The 14,504-nt window shown below is 39.6% G+C and overlaps 1 protein-coding gene across 1 annotated transcript in view; it reads right to left on the reverse strand.

Moving 5' to 3' along the window:
• The window catches only part of cdh13 (cadherin 13, H-cadherin (heart)), a 289,553-nt gene that overhangs the window by 188,528 nt on the left and 86,521 nt on the right, over window positions 1-14,504 (reverse strand). Inside the window, exon 2 of the mRNA XM_061822507.1 lies at window positions 11,860-11,974. Within this exon, the coding sequence (XP_061678491.1) occupies window positions 11,860-11,974 (115 nt within the window). The remainder of the gene's footprint in view (window positions 1-11,859; window positions 11,975-14,504) is intronic.

The raw sequence follows: 14,504 nt of genomic DNA on the forward strand, positions 1-14,504 counted from the left end.
TTCCTTCTATAAATATTTAAGTTTATTTAATTATTATTTTGAGTTCTTTGAGTTGGCAAATGTGGCCCATTGAAAATATTCCTTTCTGAAAAATGTAGTCACACTTGGCGAGCAATTTTATACAGTATGCCTGTGGTACACTAAAGGAGCTCTAAATTTGATGTCAAGAGCATAAAATATGCCTCTGACCCAGTCTCGCTTCCAGAAAGCCCAAAAGACCACCAGGATTCTCCACTGTTTATGCTCTGAAGTGCTGGCAGGCTTCTGTGTGGAACTTCAGTCGTTTATGCATTTCTCATTACGCCTTCCAATTCTGCAGTTTTACTCTCGGTTGAGGAATTATCACTTTACAGTAATAAGACATTCCAGACATCAGGGCAAAATAACAAAACCATCAATAAGACACGCCTACCCCTTTGTGACAAAAGTACACATTAATTAGCTGGTCACAAAGTACAAATATGTGCCAAATATGAAGTACTGGTTACTCTGTTGGGTCCAGACAAAAGGATATTTCTAAATTATGAGCTCTATAGGGCTGTTCAAGAAAGGCTGATGTGTGATACGTAATTGATGGCATGAATAGTGTCTGAGTGCCACTCAGCTGATAGAGCAAATGTCTGAAAATGAAATGAGCTTTGATCCTTCAGTTGCTCAGTTCTGCAAATCTGTATGAACAGAACAGTGTTTATCAGTTGGTAAATAGTCATCTAAAAGCAGTGGGGAAATAAGGACACAGGAGAGAAAATTAACTTAAAAACCCAGAGATAACATGATAAGGGCCTTTTTGTGTGCACACATCTGGAACCTGAATCAGATTGCAGATTATATGTCAACTAATGTAAAAAAAAAAAATAAAAAAAAAAAAAAGCATCTACAATGTAACCATTTCCCTACTAACCCTACTTCAAACTTAAACTTGATGTGACACCAATGAAATGCATCATGCAGTTCAGTTTTCATACAGACTACAAAAGAGAGGGGAATATTTAATTATTATGACATTTGCATTTAACACCCAAGCCCAAAATAGCTGCCAACTGTAATGACACTTCAGCAGTATTGCTGTGGCAAACTGACATATGCACACACACACACACACACACACACACCACACACACACACACACCACACACACACACACACACACACACACGTGCACGCACACATGCACACGCGCACACACATAAAAAAGCAGCACAAGCATGCACAGAAACCATACTGTATTTTGGGAAATATCCGGCACTGCATTTGGGGTTGGCCGTTCGATAAGCTCTCAAGAAACCACATCTTCCAGGGTGAAACCATCAAAGTTATTCACAGCCCTTTTGTTCCTCCTCAAATATGTATGTTCGGTTGAATGGAGACTAGAAATTCCCCATAGGGGAATGTAATTACAATTGACCCCTCCGTAGAAATTGCGCAATCCGCGTCGCTGACCAATCAGAGGCCAGAGATCTGCATTAACCTCACCCCTTTTTGGACTCGCAGTTCCCTCAGACAAGGTTGCATGGTCCAGTATAGCTTTTGTTAGCGTTTTATCGCGTATTTGGGTTCTTTAACAATAGATATGGTTAAGAGGTGTAGTCACGGCCTTTGTAATAGTGACGACAGCTATCCTGAAAGGCTAGTTGGTGGAGTTCAATTCGTACCCTTTCCAAAACCGAAGACCCAGTACCAAAAATGTCTTCGATGGATCAAACTTTGTGGAAGACCGCATCATCAACTGAATCCATCTGAAATCAACCGGAACAGAAGACAGAGTACGAAAAATGTCTTCGATGGATCAAACTTTGTGGAAGACCACAAGCTCAACTGAATCCATCAACCGGAACAGATGTGTTTGCACGAAGGTAATCCCTATATTTGATTTTCAATACATGTCTCATATAAATGAATTAGCAGTTCTTCGCTTGCATAACATAGCTAAGTGTGAATGCTTGACACACTTGATCTGTGTTAAGCGATATTTTGCGATGATCTGACTGCACAAACGTGTCTATTCGGCGGTTACAGAGCTACAGTAAATCGGACTATGTTTGCACGAAGGTATGCCCTATATTTGATTTTCAATACATGTCTCATATAAATGAATTAGCAGTTCTTCGCTTGCATAACATAGCGACGTGTGAATGATTGACACACTTGATCTGTGTTGAGCGATACTGTGCGAGGACCTGACTGCACAAACGTGTCTCTTTGTTCGCGGCTAATGAGCTAAGCTAAACCGGACTAGCAGTCCTAAAAGCCTTCGACGTGCACTAAAGTAGTGATTGTCGTACTCGGTCGGGATGTACGTAGGTTCGGCATTAATTCAAGAATAATTATTGAGGGGAGCGCGTGACGTTACACAAAGAAAGCGAGAGAAACAACTCATAAATCAAGCCTCGCCTTCTTTTCCTTCATACGGTGGTTCACAAACGGCTATACAGATACATATACAGATTCTGCACACAAGTGTGATATGTAACACGAAAATAGGAAACTGTCAATGACGAATTCGTCTTTGGGTTATAATATATTATATTATGTGGCTTCTCGGTCTTCCTTTGACTCTGGAAAGATCTCACACTCTTATCAATGGTTTCTCCGTCGATATGCATGTAAATACCATTGAAATACCGCTCGCTGAAATACTTGAAGCCCTGCTGTCTGCTTTTCAATGATATTTCACTGTTAGCTAAGAATGCGAGTGAGAAATGAGCCGGTAAATTGGACAGTTTCGCTCTATTCTTTTCTTGCTGCGCCGATATTTTTGCTAATTGTTTGTCTGATGTCAGCGCATGTGGCGTGACGTCACTTCAGGAGGCGTGGTTAGTGCCCTGTACGGAGGGGTCATTTGACTTGGCGAGTAGTGGAGGATGTACTCTTGCATGATGGATCAATTGCAAAACAAAATTAACATTAAAGTCCTGATTTATTTACCAACGTGCACTCAACACGGCACTCAATTTTACACAGGAATTGCCTTAAATAATTAAACAAACAAAAAAAAAGTTATGTGTTGGATGATCCAAGGGGGTGTGCATGAAATTCAAATTAATCTGATTCAACATCAAGATATGCCAACAATTGGTAAAAAAATAATGCAGTATTCATCTTGACAGTTTACTTCTGCTTGCCAAAATGTGCTTGTTAAATTCTTTTAAAGCCGCAATTAAACTTCCACGTTACTAATTGATGAGTAGCCTCTAAGTGAACAGCCTGTGTTGAATTAAACATGTATAGTTTAGTCCAGGAGTGCGATTTGTTGGAGCTCCCCAATGTACTGCAATTTGCATCCGAAATAGAATTTAGTTTTTCCTGTGCAATGACGGATGCACATAGTCGTACCTTTATGACAGGAAGGACGCCAAACTTAATGTGTTGAGGAAGTAGACAGAAGACAGACACGTAGAGAACAAGCATGTAATCAGTGCCAATTGTACACTGATTGCAGATGGGTGCTGTGCACTCCTTTTGGCAGGCTCACGGATCAGTCGGACACTAAGCAGCAGGTGGGTTGACAGAATGGGGAGCCATCGTAACATCACATCACATGAACGCAGATCCCAAAACTGCGTGCATGCAAATAACATGCTTATCTACAAAGATGACTTTTTTTCCCCCAAAATAGCACTTCTCCTCCATTCACTGTTCATGTTTTCAATTGAGGAGGGTTTAGGCATGTCCACCAATCAAAAATGCCCCAAAAATATACAAGAAAAAAGTCTCTGCTCAAAACATCTGCTTCTGTTTTGTGTAAACTGTGAAGTCACATCATCGATGCAGTACTATGTTGATACAAAATTAGTTTGTGGAGGGATTGTGCAGCCAATAAATAAATATCACTGGAACATAAATTATAACATCCGTCATTCACAAAGAACATAAATGTTAGGATAATTAATGAGTCTAAACTCTCCATGGTTCCGATTGGGATCATGAATGGTTGTTTGTCCATCTGTGCAACAGGATTGACAGGTGACAGGACCAGGATGGACCCTGCATCCAACTCAAAGCCACCTTGGATAGAATAAGTGGTCAAAAACAGATGTACACATTACCTTGTAAATAACAGGATAAATGGATATGATTAAGTTAAGTAGTCCAAAAGGTGGAGTACAACCTTTACTGGTCACCAGTCAATTATAGACAATTGTGAATGGGGACGTGTTTAATAGCATTTGGGTTTTTTTTTTTTTTTTACTTTTCCCAACTTTTCTGCAGGATACAGAGTGCGATACAGTACAGCATAGCTGATTTTTTTTTTCAACACCTCAGCCCAGAAACCATCATGATAAAATCCTACAATGACAGCCATATTTGTTATTTCATCCAAATGTTATTAGATGTAGAATTAATTATCTGACAGAAAGAGTGATCCCATTGTCTACCTGAATTTCAAAGACAGATTAATTGGTAGTTTCCTTTTGTTGCTTTGTCTTATGCAGTTACATCAGCTCTTTGTTTAGCACTCGGTGGAGGTTAATGTCAATCATAATTCCCTTTCAAATATTAGAGACAATTATGGAATGATGTTTATATTTGCAGACTTATTTTATGTAAAAACACCTGCATACTCAAATACCATACACACTTGCATATCCATTCAAAGTAATGGCCTTTCCTGTAATTACAGTCATTTGTCAAAAGCACACCTTGATTTATTGTCAAATTAAAAATACAACAGAAAAGAGGCTGCAAGTCCCTGTTACTGCAGTGACAGAATTTGATTAATGCTTTGCTATTACGAGCCTGAGAGTGGCATGATCCAGATATGCACCCTGGGAGGCAGAGAGAGGTGAGTGGGAATATCAGTACATGGGATTACTCCATAGATGATGAAATAGAAGTGAGGCCTGGTCCGACTTGGAAAGGTGAGGTGGGGGAATAGTTAGTGGAATGTGAACTAGGTTATTATTAAATTTCCTAAGTGGAGTTACAGTGTATGGGACAGGTATTTTTTTTCCCAGACAAAACAAAAAATCCTCCATATTTTCAACATTGGTGAGAAAGGATTATTCCGCTAAATCAGAATATTCTGAAAAATATTACCTTTCCTTTTAAATCAATAACCATCCATCCATTTTCCCGTACAGACTATCCTCTCTAGGGTTGTGGCCATGCTTGAATCGATCCCAGCTATCTTCAGATTCACACTTCAGGGCAATTTAGTGAGTTCAATTAACCTACCATGTGTGTTATTGGGGTGTGGGAAGAAACCAGAGTACCTGGAGAAAACCCACACAGGGATGGGGAGAACTTGCAAACTCCACACAGGTGAGGTCTGATTTGAATCTGGCTCCTCAGAACTGTACGGCAAATGTGCTAAATAGTCGTCCAGTCCCGCCTTAATATAATATTTAATATTGCATATTTTAAAAAGTCAGTGAAGAAAAACAGACTGAAGGCATAGTTCCAACATAGAAATGAAACAATTAAACTGGTCTTTCATATCTGGCATTATTGATTAATGTAATAAAGACAACACCCTTAAAAGACTAGTTCATCCCAGTCTTTCAGCAGTGACACATAAATCATCTAAAACTGAAACGCAAATAGCGATAGTAGTGAAAAGGAAATAAATGAGCTGTGGGAGATGTTTCATCAAATTATCAATAACCAAAAGACTCTGACTTCAAGTACTTTAGAATTTTCAGGATGATTAAAAAACAAAATAACGTCAGTGGGAACTCAGGAGGGGAGTGTACGTCTTGCTGCTGAGCATCAAATAGCAGCAATAGCCACTTAATTCCAAGTCCGTACAGATTCTTATTCATATTATTTATTTAGCAAGTCAAGAAATGCAAAGGTTATGAGTGGGGGGTTGACCACAGAACCTTACCATATTTCCTGCAGGATATTATTTATCAATGTGACATGTCGTCCAGTTTACTGCACCACTGCTGTAGTACAGTAGTTAGTTAATTATGATGGGCGGCATGGTGAGGAACTGGTGAGAGCGACTCCCTCACAGTTGTGTGGACCAGTTTAGGGTGGAACCTTCCTCCAGCCCAAAGATAGCTGGGTTAGGCTCTGGCACTCCCACAACCTTTGTGAACACAATAATGAGAATGGATGGATGGATAATAATAACAAAGAATAATTTTACAATGTTAGTCTTTAAGGCCCAAGCAAAAGTCCTGCTCAGTAGCAGTATTAAGCATAATGATTGTGTATAACAGGATACCAGACTGGTGGGCCCCATTTTGCATGGAGACAAAGTATCATTTTGCTGAACTTAGCTGAACTCCAACACAATTCTAAAATCAACACAACTGTCATGTTTGGATTAAATCACAGCAGACCAGGCAAAAAGAAAATGTACTTTACTTGAAAAATTATTTTCTGACAAGTGAGAGTAAAATCATTGTTGAATGGTACTCATTGCTTGGCCTTCATGACATACAGTACGTGTGCCTTCACACAGATATTCTTTGAAAAATACTTTGGAATGTATGAAGGTGAAGTTCAAACTTCCAACTCTTGTGGGAAATAGCATTACTTATTTTCCTTGATATACTCGGTGGTAACACAATAAATATTTCAGAATAAATGGAAAGGTTGCAGTCCTGCAATTTTCGGAAACAGAGGCCACACGAAAATGTACAATTTATTGCATTTCCAGCTTTACCAATACATATATTTTATATGGATGCAACTGCCTGGTAGATAAAAATCATTTAGAGGTTTCCCCATAACTTTACAATGAAGGAATGAGGAATGAGTCCAACAGGAAAAATATATAAACTTTTCCTAAAGATTTAGATATTGATCCAAATACATACGGCATTTGATAAATACAGTACATGGGATTAATGGAAGACTAGAGACTTAGAGCAGAAACTATTTTTGAAAGCCTGATCTGTTCCCTGATCTGTGAAAGATCATGTCTGGCTAGTCTACAATATATATTTCACTGTTAGGAAATGGGACTTTTTGAGGGGTTCACTATTAACCATGGGACCCAGCTGTCAACAGCCCGAAAGGTTAACACGGTTCCCTCTTCCCATGGGATCCCCACCTGTGAGAGGGGCCATAGGGGCCGGGTGCAATGTGAGCTGTGTGGTGGCTGAAGCCTTGGACCTCGGAAATCCAATCCCAGACAACAGAAACTGGCTCTAGGGACGTGGACCACCACCTCTTTGGAAGGGAAGGAACCCAAGCTCGTGTGCGAGATAAAGAAGTTACCACTAGATATTGTCAGGCTTGCCTCATGCGCAACTTGGGCTCCGATACTAACCATCTAGATAGAATCTCTCCCACTCTGGAGTTGCCCACACTGAGAGGTGCTGAGCAGCTGTGTGTATACTTATTGGGGCCTGTACATTGGGGTTCACGCCAGTGGATGAGAGGGCGGTGTCCCTCCATCTTCGGGCTTGGGTTTGGGTCCTGAATGTTGTTTATGATGTTGCATCAAATAGCAGTTCAGATTACCCAGCCTTTTTGGAGTCCTTGGAGGGGGTGCTGGAGAGTGGTCCCAATGGGGAGTCAATTGTTCTGCTGGAGGATTAAACGCTCACGTGTGCAATGACAGTGAGACCTGGTCTTTGCAACATTATCAGCTTGTCCACATTTTTTTCAGGCAACCAGGCCAGGATGAAAACCCCAATATTTCTGTCAAGCTTGATCTCTCCCCCCCTTCATCAACTTTTTTTTTGTCAATTGTCTTGCTATTTCTGCACTGTACTGGTCATGATTGGTCCGCCAATTTCACGTCCAACTCTAAAGCCTCTTCTGAGGCCTTGAAGTCCACAAGGATACATCACTGACACAAAACTGAGACCTACTGATCTTTCTTGTCTCCATTTTTAGATTTCCTAAACATTTCTCCCTTGACTCAGCATATTAAGAAGAAAAATATTGTGCTTCAAATTTGTCTTCATATTGGATTCATTCATAGTTTGAAATTCCCCTCTGAGGAAAGACATTTTCTGTATTGGTCTTCGTGACTTGCCCCTTTCCATTTGCTTATACAGTATTTTTCGATTTTCACTTGCATGAATTTTTAATGGAACCAAAAGCCTTTTGAGGAAAGAAGAAAGGTGCAGTGCAGAGCGAAGGGCAGAGAAAACAGAGAAATTGTTTTTTAAAAAAAATGAAGAGCAGAAGTAAGATCCAATGAGAGTGCATGTTTTCACACTGTATACAAATGCATTGTATCATCAAACATGACCGTTAGCTAAGAGGTATGTCCTTGAACTTGGATCTGCACCAACATGCATTACACTTTTCTATAATTTTTATATTGAGAGGTCTATGGTAGGTGGCAAAGGACTGAGCTGAATCAACATAAATCTGCATGTCTTGCTGTGCCAGGCTGCAGCCTCTGGCATTTAAAATGAATCACCCAAACACCCACCATTGTTTTATTTATTTTGCATACAACAGCTGTTGTGGACATAAAATGATCTAAACGTGTTCTCAGAATCCCTTTTCATAAAGTGAGTGCTTTATTTGTGACATCAGTTCTCTCAAAGAGTTTTCTCACAGCTGCATGTTCGTGATCATTGGGGGCGTCGACTTTTAATTTCTCGTGGCTAACTTAATCTATTAACAACAGCGGGGGAGTTTGCAGGATATTAAAAGTTGGGATGACCAACTTTTCTCTATAGCAGCAGCAGCATTCATTTCTACTTGTTGGCCTGGGGTTAATTGTACCTTTTAATTTTCAAACACTTGTATTTCTTTGTATTTGAATGTTTTTAATCATGTAAAGCACATTGAGTTACCTTACGTATGAAATGCACTATCCAAATAAATTTGCTTTGATTTGCATTGGGCTTTCTTGTGCAAACACCAATATTGTATGGAATTCCAATGCCCTCTTGTGCCAGTTTTATGTTTTCTTAATACTAACCTTGGCTTTTCAATAACCTGACCTATTCCGGTTCCAAACCTGACTAAAATATTTGCCCTTATACAGATGGGGCAATTTACATAAAATCGGGGCACTTCTCCAAAAAGTGGACGGGTGCTCGGACTACTTCGTCTTAATCCTGCAACCATGCTTTTTTTGTTTGTTTGTTTTCTCTGTACATTATGTTGCAAAGAATGCTAGGGTTAGGGTTTGGTTTGGGCAGTACGTTGAATACATTGTGAATATACTTTGAGGGGTATACAGGTTTTGTTTTAGACTTGTATAATGCTTGGGGGGCCAGAGGATGATGACTTCTTGTCTTGTTGTAATTTATGTTGTGTTTATTTTCATGTGCTTAAAGCATGTGAGTTAATAATAAATGGGATAAAAAGAGTTATTATTACAGCACAATGCAGTTGCTGAAACTTGTAGCATGGATGTACAGGTATGTGCAATACAGTATGTTCATGTATGTGCTGGCAATGCAAGGTTCTGTCCACAGCATGTGAGCAAAAGGACCCCCACAGTGGGAGGTGTTTCTGCTGACAGAAACATATTCCAGGTAATGGAACCACTCTGTCGTCCCACGACAGACCACTAAAGCAGAACTGAGCTCTGTCTCCCACTACACGCTCCACTGAGCCTCCAGATGACAAAACGCTTCACCGAATGAGCAAAATCAAACAAAATAAAGTTTAGAGAAGGTGGGTGAGAAAGATTAGAGGTGGAAGAATTGCTTATTGCTTTGTAGGTCCAAATATTTAAGTAAACAAATGTTTGTAAAATCCCTAGGCTGAATATGATATGGCATAGAAGTAGAAAACATCCTGTGCATTTAGCAAGTCATTTTTGTAGTATAGAAACTAGAAGTATAGAAATTAATATTCTCCAAGAGTCAGATATTAAATAGGCATACACAAGGAAAATTGACCACAAGAAAAATTGTACCCCAATAGAAAATATTGCCTTGCAAAAGTTTTATAATTATCCATCATCGATTTTACGGGAAAAAAAAAAAAACATGACATGAAAGCTTTCAAAAAGCTGTGCAACTTGGACGAATCCAACTGGAGAGAGTGAACTGTTGCGCAAAAAAAAAAAAAGCCTGCAGACATGGACACTTTATAATGAAAAACTGTGACCCTATATCGGGTTTTGAGCCTCCACGTGTTCAGTATATTGCACTTTATCACTATTATTGAAAAAAAAAAATCCTGCCACTATTGTCAATGTCAAAGTGGGTTTCCACAAAGAGCACATCAGTGAGAATAAAGAAGAAAGTATGGATATTTTGAGTGGGTGCCTCCCTGCTGCGTTGTACATCACTCACATGCATTTTAGCAAGAGAGACTGGACACTTCACTATTTCATCCCTAGGTTCATCATCTTTAGTTTCACTTATCCTCACGAGGGCCACGGGCATCCTGAAGCCCATTTCAGATATCTTTGGGTGAAAGATGAGATACACCCTGAACTGGTCACCAGCCAAATGCAGGGCACACAAACAAGGAACTCTGACATTCATATCTATGGGCAATTTAGTCTTCAATCAACCAATCACACATGATTTTGGGATATGGGAGGAAACCAGAGTACCCAGAGGAAACCCACGGAGGCATGGCGAGAACATGCAAACTTTAAAAATTTTGAATCACAGTCCTCAGAACTGTGAGGCAGATATGTTTACCAATCAGACCGCTAACTTAAGTTCCCCGCAAGGGAGGGTGAGGCCCGGAGCGGGAGAGAACGCAGAGTTCTACACATCGTGAAAGCCACCTTTGCAGAATAATCCAAGTGTTGCACTGAGGTTACTGGTCATTTATTTTAACATGACACTTATTCACTGCTGTCTTTGGACACAAGCACGGCTTTGTGCACCATCTTCTTTGCTGTTTTTTGCTGCTTGCTCTTCAGGGCTGGTGGAATATGCATCAGAATTTGGAACCAATTTTTTAATATTTGAACGATCCCGCAAGAACCGAAATGTTTGTCCTGTTTTAATCGGTTCGTTTCTCCATTCTCGATTCCCAATGAGAACGGATATACTGTACTTGTAATCGAAGTCTGATCAGTAAATCCTAATATTCTTCATTAATCTTAACTTCATCCCCATACTGTCGACATATATTTATTCTTGAACAGACCAACAAACCCCCCAAAAGCGTGGTATAGCAGGGGTTAACTCTACAAAGTCATAAAACCAGTTTGCTCTGAGTATCATATATACTAGTAATTTTACACATCTCGGTTTTTACAGGCCATTGTGTGTAAATTGATTGCCCGGGAATGTAATAATGGTTGAGATGAAACATGTCCACTGATACAGATATACATACAATAACAGTTACTAAATATATGTTTCTTAATCTTTAATCTTGAACCACGATCTTGAACATACCGAAACATTGCATTGTAAGAAACATTTTATATTAAAGTGATTATGCAGTATACAGTATGAAGCCACACATTAGAGAGACAGCCAAAGTTGGATGTTTGGAGACAAGGTTCGAAAGAGTAGACTTCGATGGTTTTGACATGTCCGGAGGTGAGAGAGTGAGTATATTGGTAGAAGGGTGCTGAGGATGGAGCTGCCAGGCAAAAGACCGAGAGGAGGATCAAAGAAAAGGTTGATCAATGTTGTGAGGGAGGAAATGAAGACTGTGGCTGTTAGTGAGGAAGATACACGAGATAGCCTTAGATGGAAAAAAATGACACACTGTGGCAACCCTTAATCGGGACAAGCTGAAAGGAAAAGAAGAAGAAGAAGATGCAGCCACACATTGTACCCTACACAGTCATTTCATATTACTGTGATAAGACCTGCTCTCAAAATGGGTAATTGCTAGAATATTATAGTTTGCGTGGTACTAGTTTGGTACAAATGTCTTTATAATCCCATCTGACTTCTTTGGATTAGCCCCTCAATTAGATTCTCTTCAAATCTTAGTCCCAATGTTTGAACTCCACTATGCAGAATATTTATAATGCACTACTGTAAGAATGTTCAGTTCACTGACCTTGCAGAAGTGGCAGGCCTTTCTGGAAAGTTCTAAATGCCACCTGGTATTGTTTGACCTGGAAACCCGGGACACAGCCCTCACGTTGTCCTTCCTGTCGGCCAATCACAAAAGTCTGCAAAACAAAAGTATAGAGAAGTGACATATGGGGGAAAAAAAAAAAAAACATTTTTTTGCTTTAAACTACAAAATAGAACACTTTTCCAGTGAGTACAGTTACAGTGAGTAGCACACCCTCTCAGTCTCAGTGGAATTACTGTCAGAGGTTCTGTTAATGCTAATAAGATGGGTCTCACTGTGTACTTTTGTAAGTGGATTGGATGGATGTCAGTGCACTCTCCTGAGGGTTGTCTCACTGTTGGCAGCACTTCCTGCTGCTGCAGCAAGAGAAGCTTCACTGTATCTTAAGCTTTATGAAAGACAGCTTGAGATATCTGAATTAATTATGTGGGGCCTCTGATAAGAGTATCCCACATAGTGAGCAGCACTCGTTATTAGAGGATGCGGGTCAAGAGATGAATAACCACAAGCTATTTTTATATTGACAACAGACTACCTTTTGGTATCTTTGTGTAATTTAAATAACCATTTTGGAGGGAGGGGGGGGTACTTGCACATGCTGCCATATTTGGCATCCATGCTGGATATATGTTCTAAGCTTGTGAATGAATAATTACCTTAATAGCAAGAGGATTGCATGTCTTAACTTTTCCCATTTACATTGAAAAAGGTTTAAACGATACATAACAAAATACTGTAACTGATCTGCATGTTACTACTTTTTCCCATCCTACAATTAGCTAGGGCAAGAGCAGAGCTGCAGTGAAGAAAAATCCAAAACATGGCTTTTTTGTGTGTGCGTGTGCGTGTGTGGGGGGGGGGAGGGGCGTGTGTGTGCGTGTGGTGTCACGTGCCAAAATGAAAGAACACAAAATCCTGGCTGTCCTCTACTGTCCTTTGTTTAATGTGCTGTGATATTGTTTGGTGAATTAATGTGAGTTGCGCCAGTATGTCACATTATTCATGTTTTTTGATCCAGCTTTATACATACAATCTACAAACCCCTTAATGGGAACACAAGCCAGGTAAAGGTTTTACTGTTCTAAACCTAACCTGTCAAGTGTAACTTCTGCTTGAAATGTGTCTCAGGATGTCCAAAGGCAATAGTGGCTGTCACTCTGTTATCCTTCTGAGTATTAATTTTATCAACACATCCCCTGCGTTGAACAACAGAAATAATCTCATTCACAGCAAAGGACTGACCTTCGTTTTGAGCAGCCTCTTTTACACAGAGACCCCACAATATTGAAGAGAGCTGACAATAAGTAGGGAGCATTAGTATTTTGCACAGACGCCAGCTAAAGCAGGATATTGCCACAGCTGTGCAGGGTTTTAAAAAGCAGCTTCCCAAAAATCAGAGAGAAGCAGGATTATGCCAGCCTCTTTTGTGTGAAAATGCTCTTCAGACCAAGCAATTGCTTTAAAGCAACAGGACGAGAGAACCATGTGTAAGATGAAAGATGAGAAAAACTATTAATTCAGTCTTAAATCAAATCTATTTAAAATTCACACAACAAATGTAAAATTTGTTCAAATGAATTATTCAGTTGATTGAGCCATTCCAACCCTTATGCAATCTAAGAGATTTAGCCAGATACTCATCCCATAGTACACATTTTTTACTATGCAGTTGTTTTTTTTTTTTAAACATAACTGAGAACACGCATTTAGCGACATTTAACTGAGGGAACATATTGCCAACATTCACCTGGATTCCCCTTGACAGACGCATAATACATCACGCAAGTTAGAATAATTCCGCATGGGCTGTCTGTAAGTGCATCTACGGGGTGAACAAGCGCTTGCAGATGTTCAGCAATGGAGGTCATTACATGTTACATCTCATCAGTGTAATCACCGCACCCAAGCAACCTGGTGTTTTTCTTCAGGTGTCACAGTTATTTATTTTTGTGGAAAGGCTTCCTGAGTACCCTGAATAAGAGGCATGTCCTGGCAAAAGGACATTTTAAACATGCATAAATATATATTATTGTATCCAATTTAACATGCACATTTTCCTGCAAATCACGACACACGGCATCGGCAGACAGCATGAAAGAACCCGTAAATTATGTGGGAAATGTAATCTAGACTCAGCTACTCACAGCAAGGCAGGCAAAGAATACTAATGTCTCTGATTTTAGCAAAATAAAATAACATACCACACATTAATTCAGGAAGCAATTTTTAGAAGGCAATAAAATGTGAAAGTTGTGCAAAACAAATATGGCAGAATTGACAACTCATTTATCTCCATCATTCTCCTGACTCCAAGTTCACCCTCTTCACAAGAAAGAATAAATCACAAATACAATTGCAGTACTCAGAGAATCGTATTTCTTTCAACAGATCATCATTAGGGTTATCTTACAGTGTGTTTAAATCACCTGTTTTGGGGTTTGTTGAGTTATAATCAAGAAGTATTTTTTAACAAATATTTAATGACATTGCCAGTTTAATATATCGAGTGAAAGACATCTCAGACTTTTGCATGCAGGTTTTTTGGTGAATTGTGACATTGTTTCATTTCTGATGTGGTTTGATAACTCAGTAGTAGTTAATCTGTTGTTATTAGTGTTTTGCAG

This window comes from Syngnathoides biaculeatus, chromosome 6 (genome assembly GCF_019802595.1).
Source record: "Syngnathoides biaculeatus isolate LvHL_M chromosome 6, ASM1980259v1, whole genome shotgun sequence".
NCBI lineage: Eukaryota > Metazoa > Chordata > Actinopteri > Syngnathiformes > Syngnathidae > Syngnathoides > Syngnathoides biaculeatus.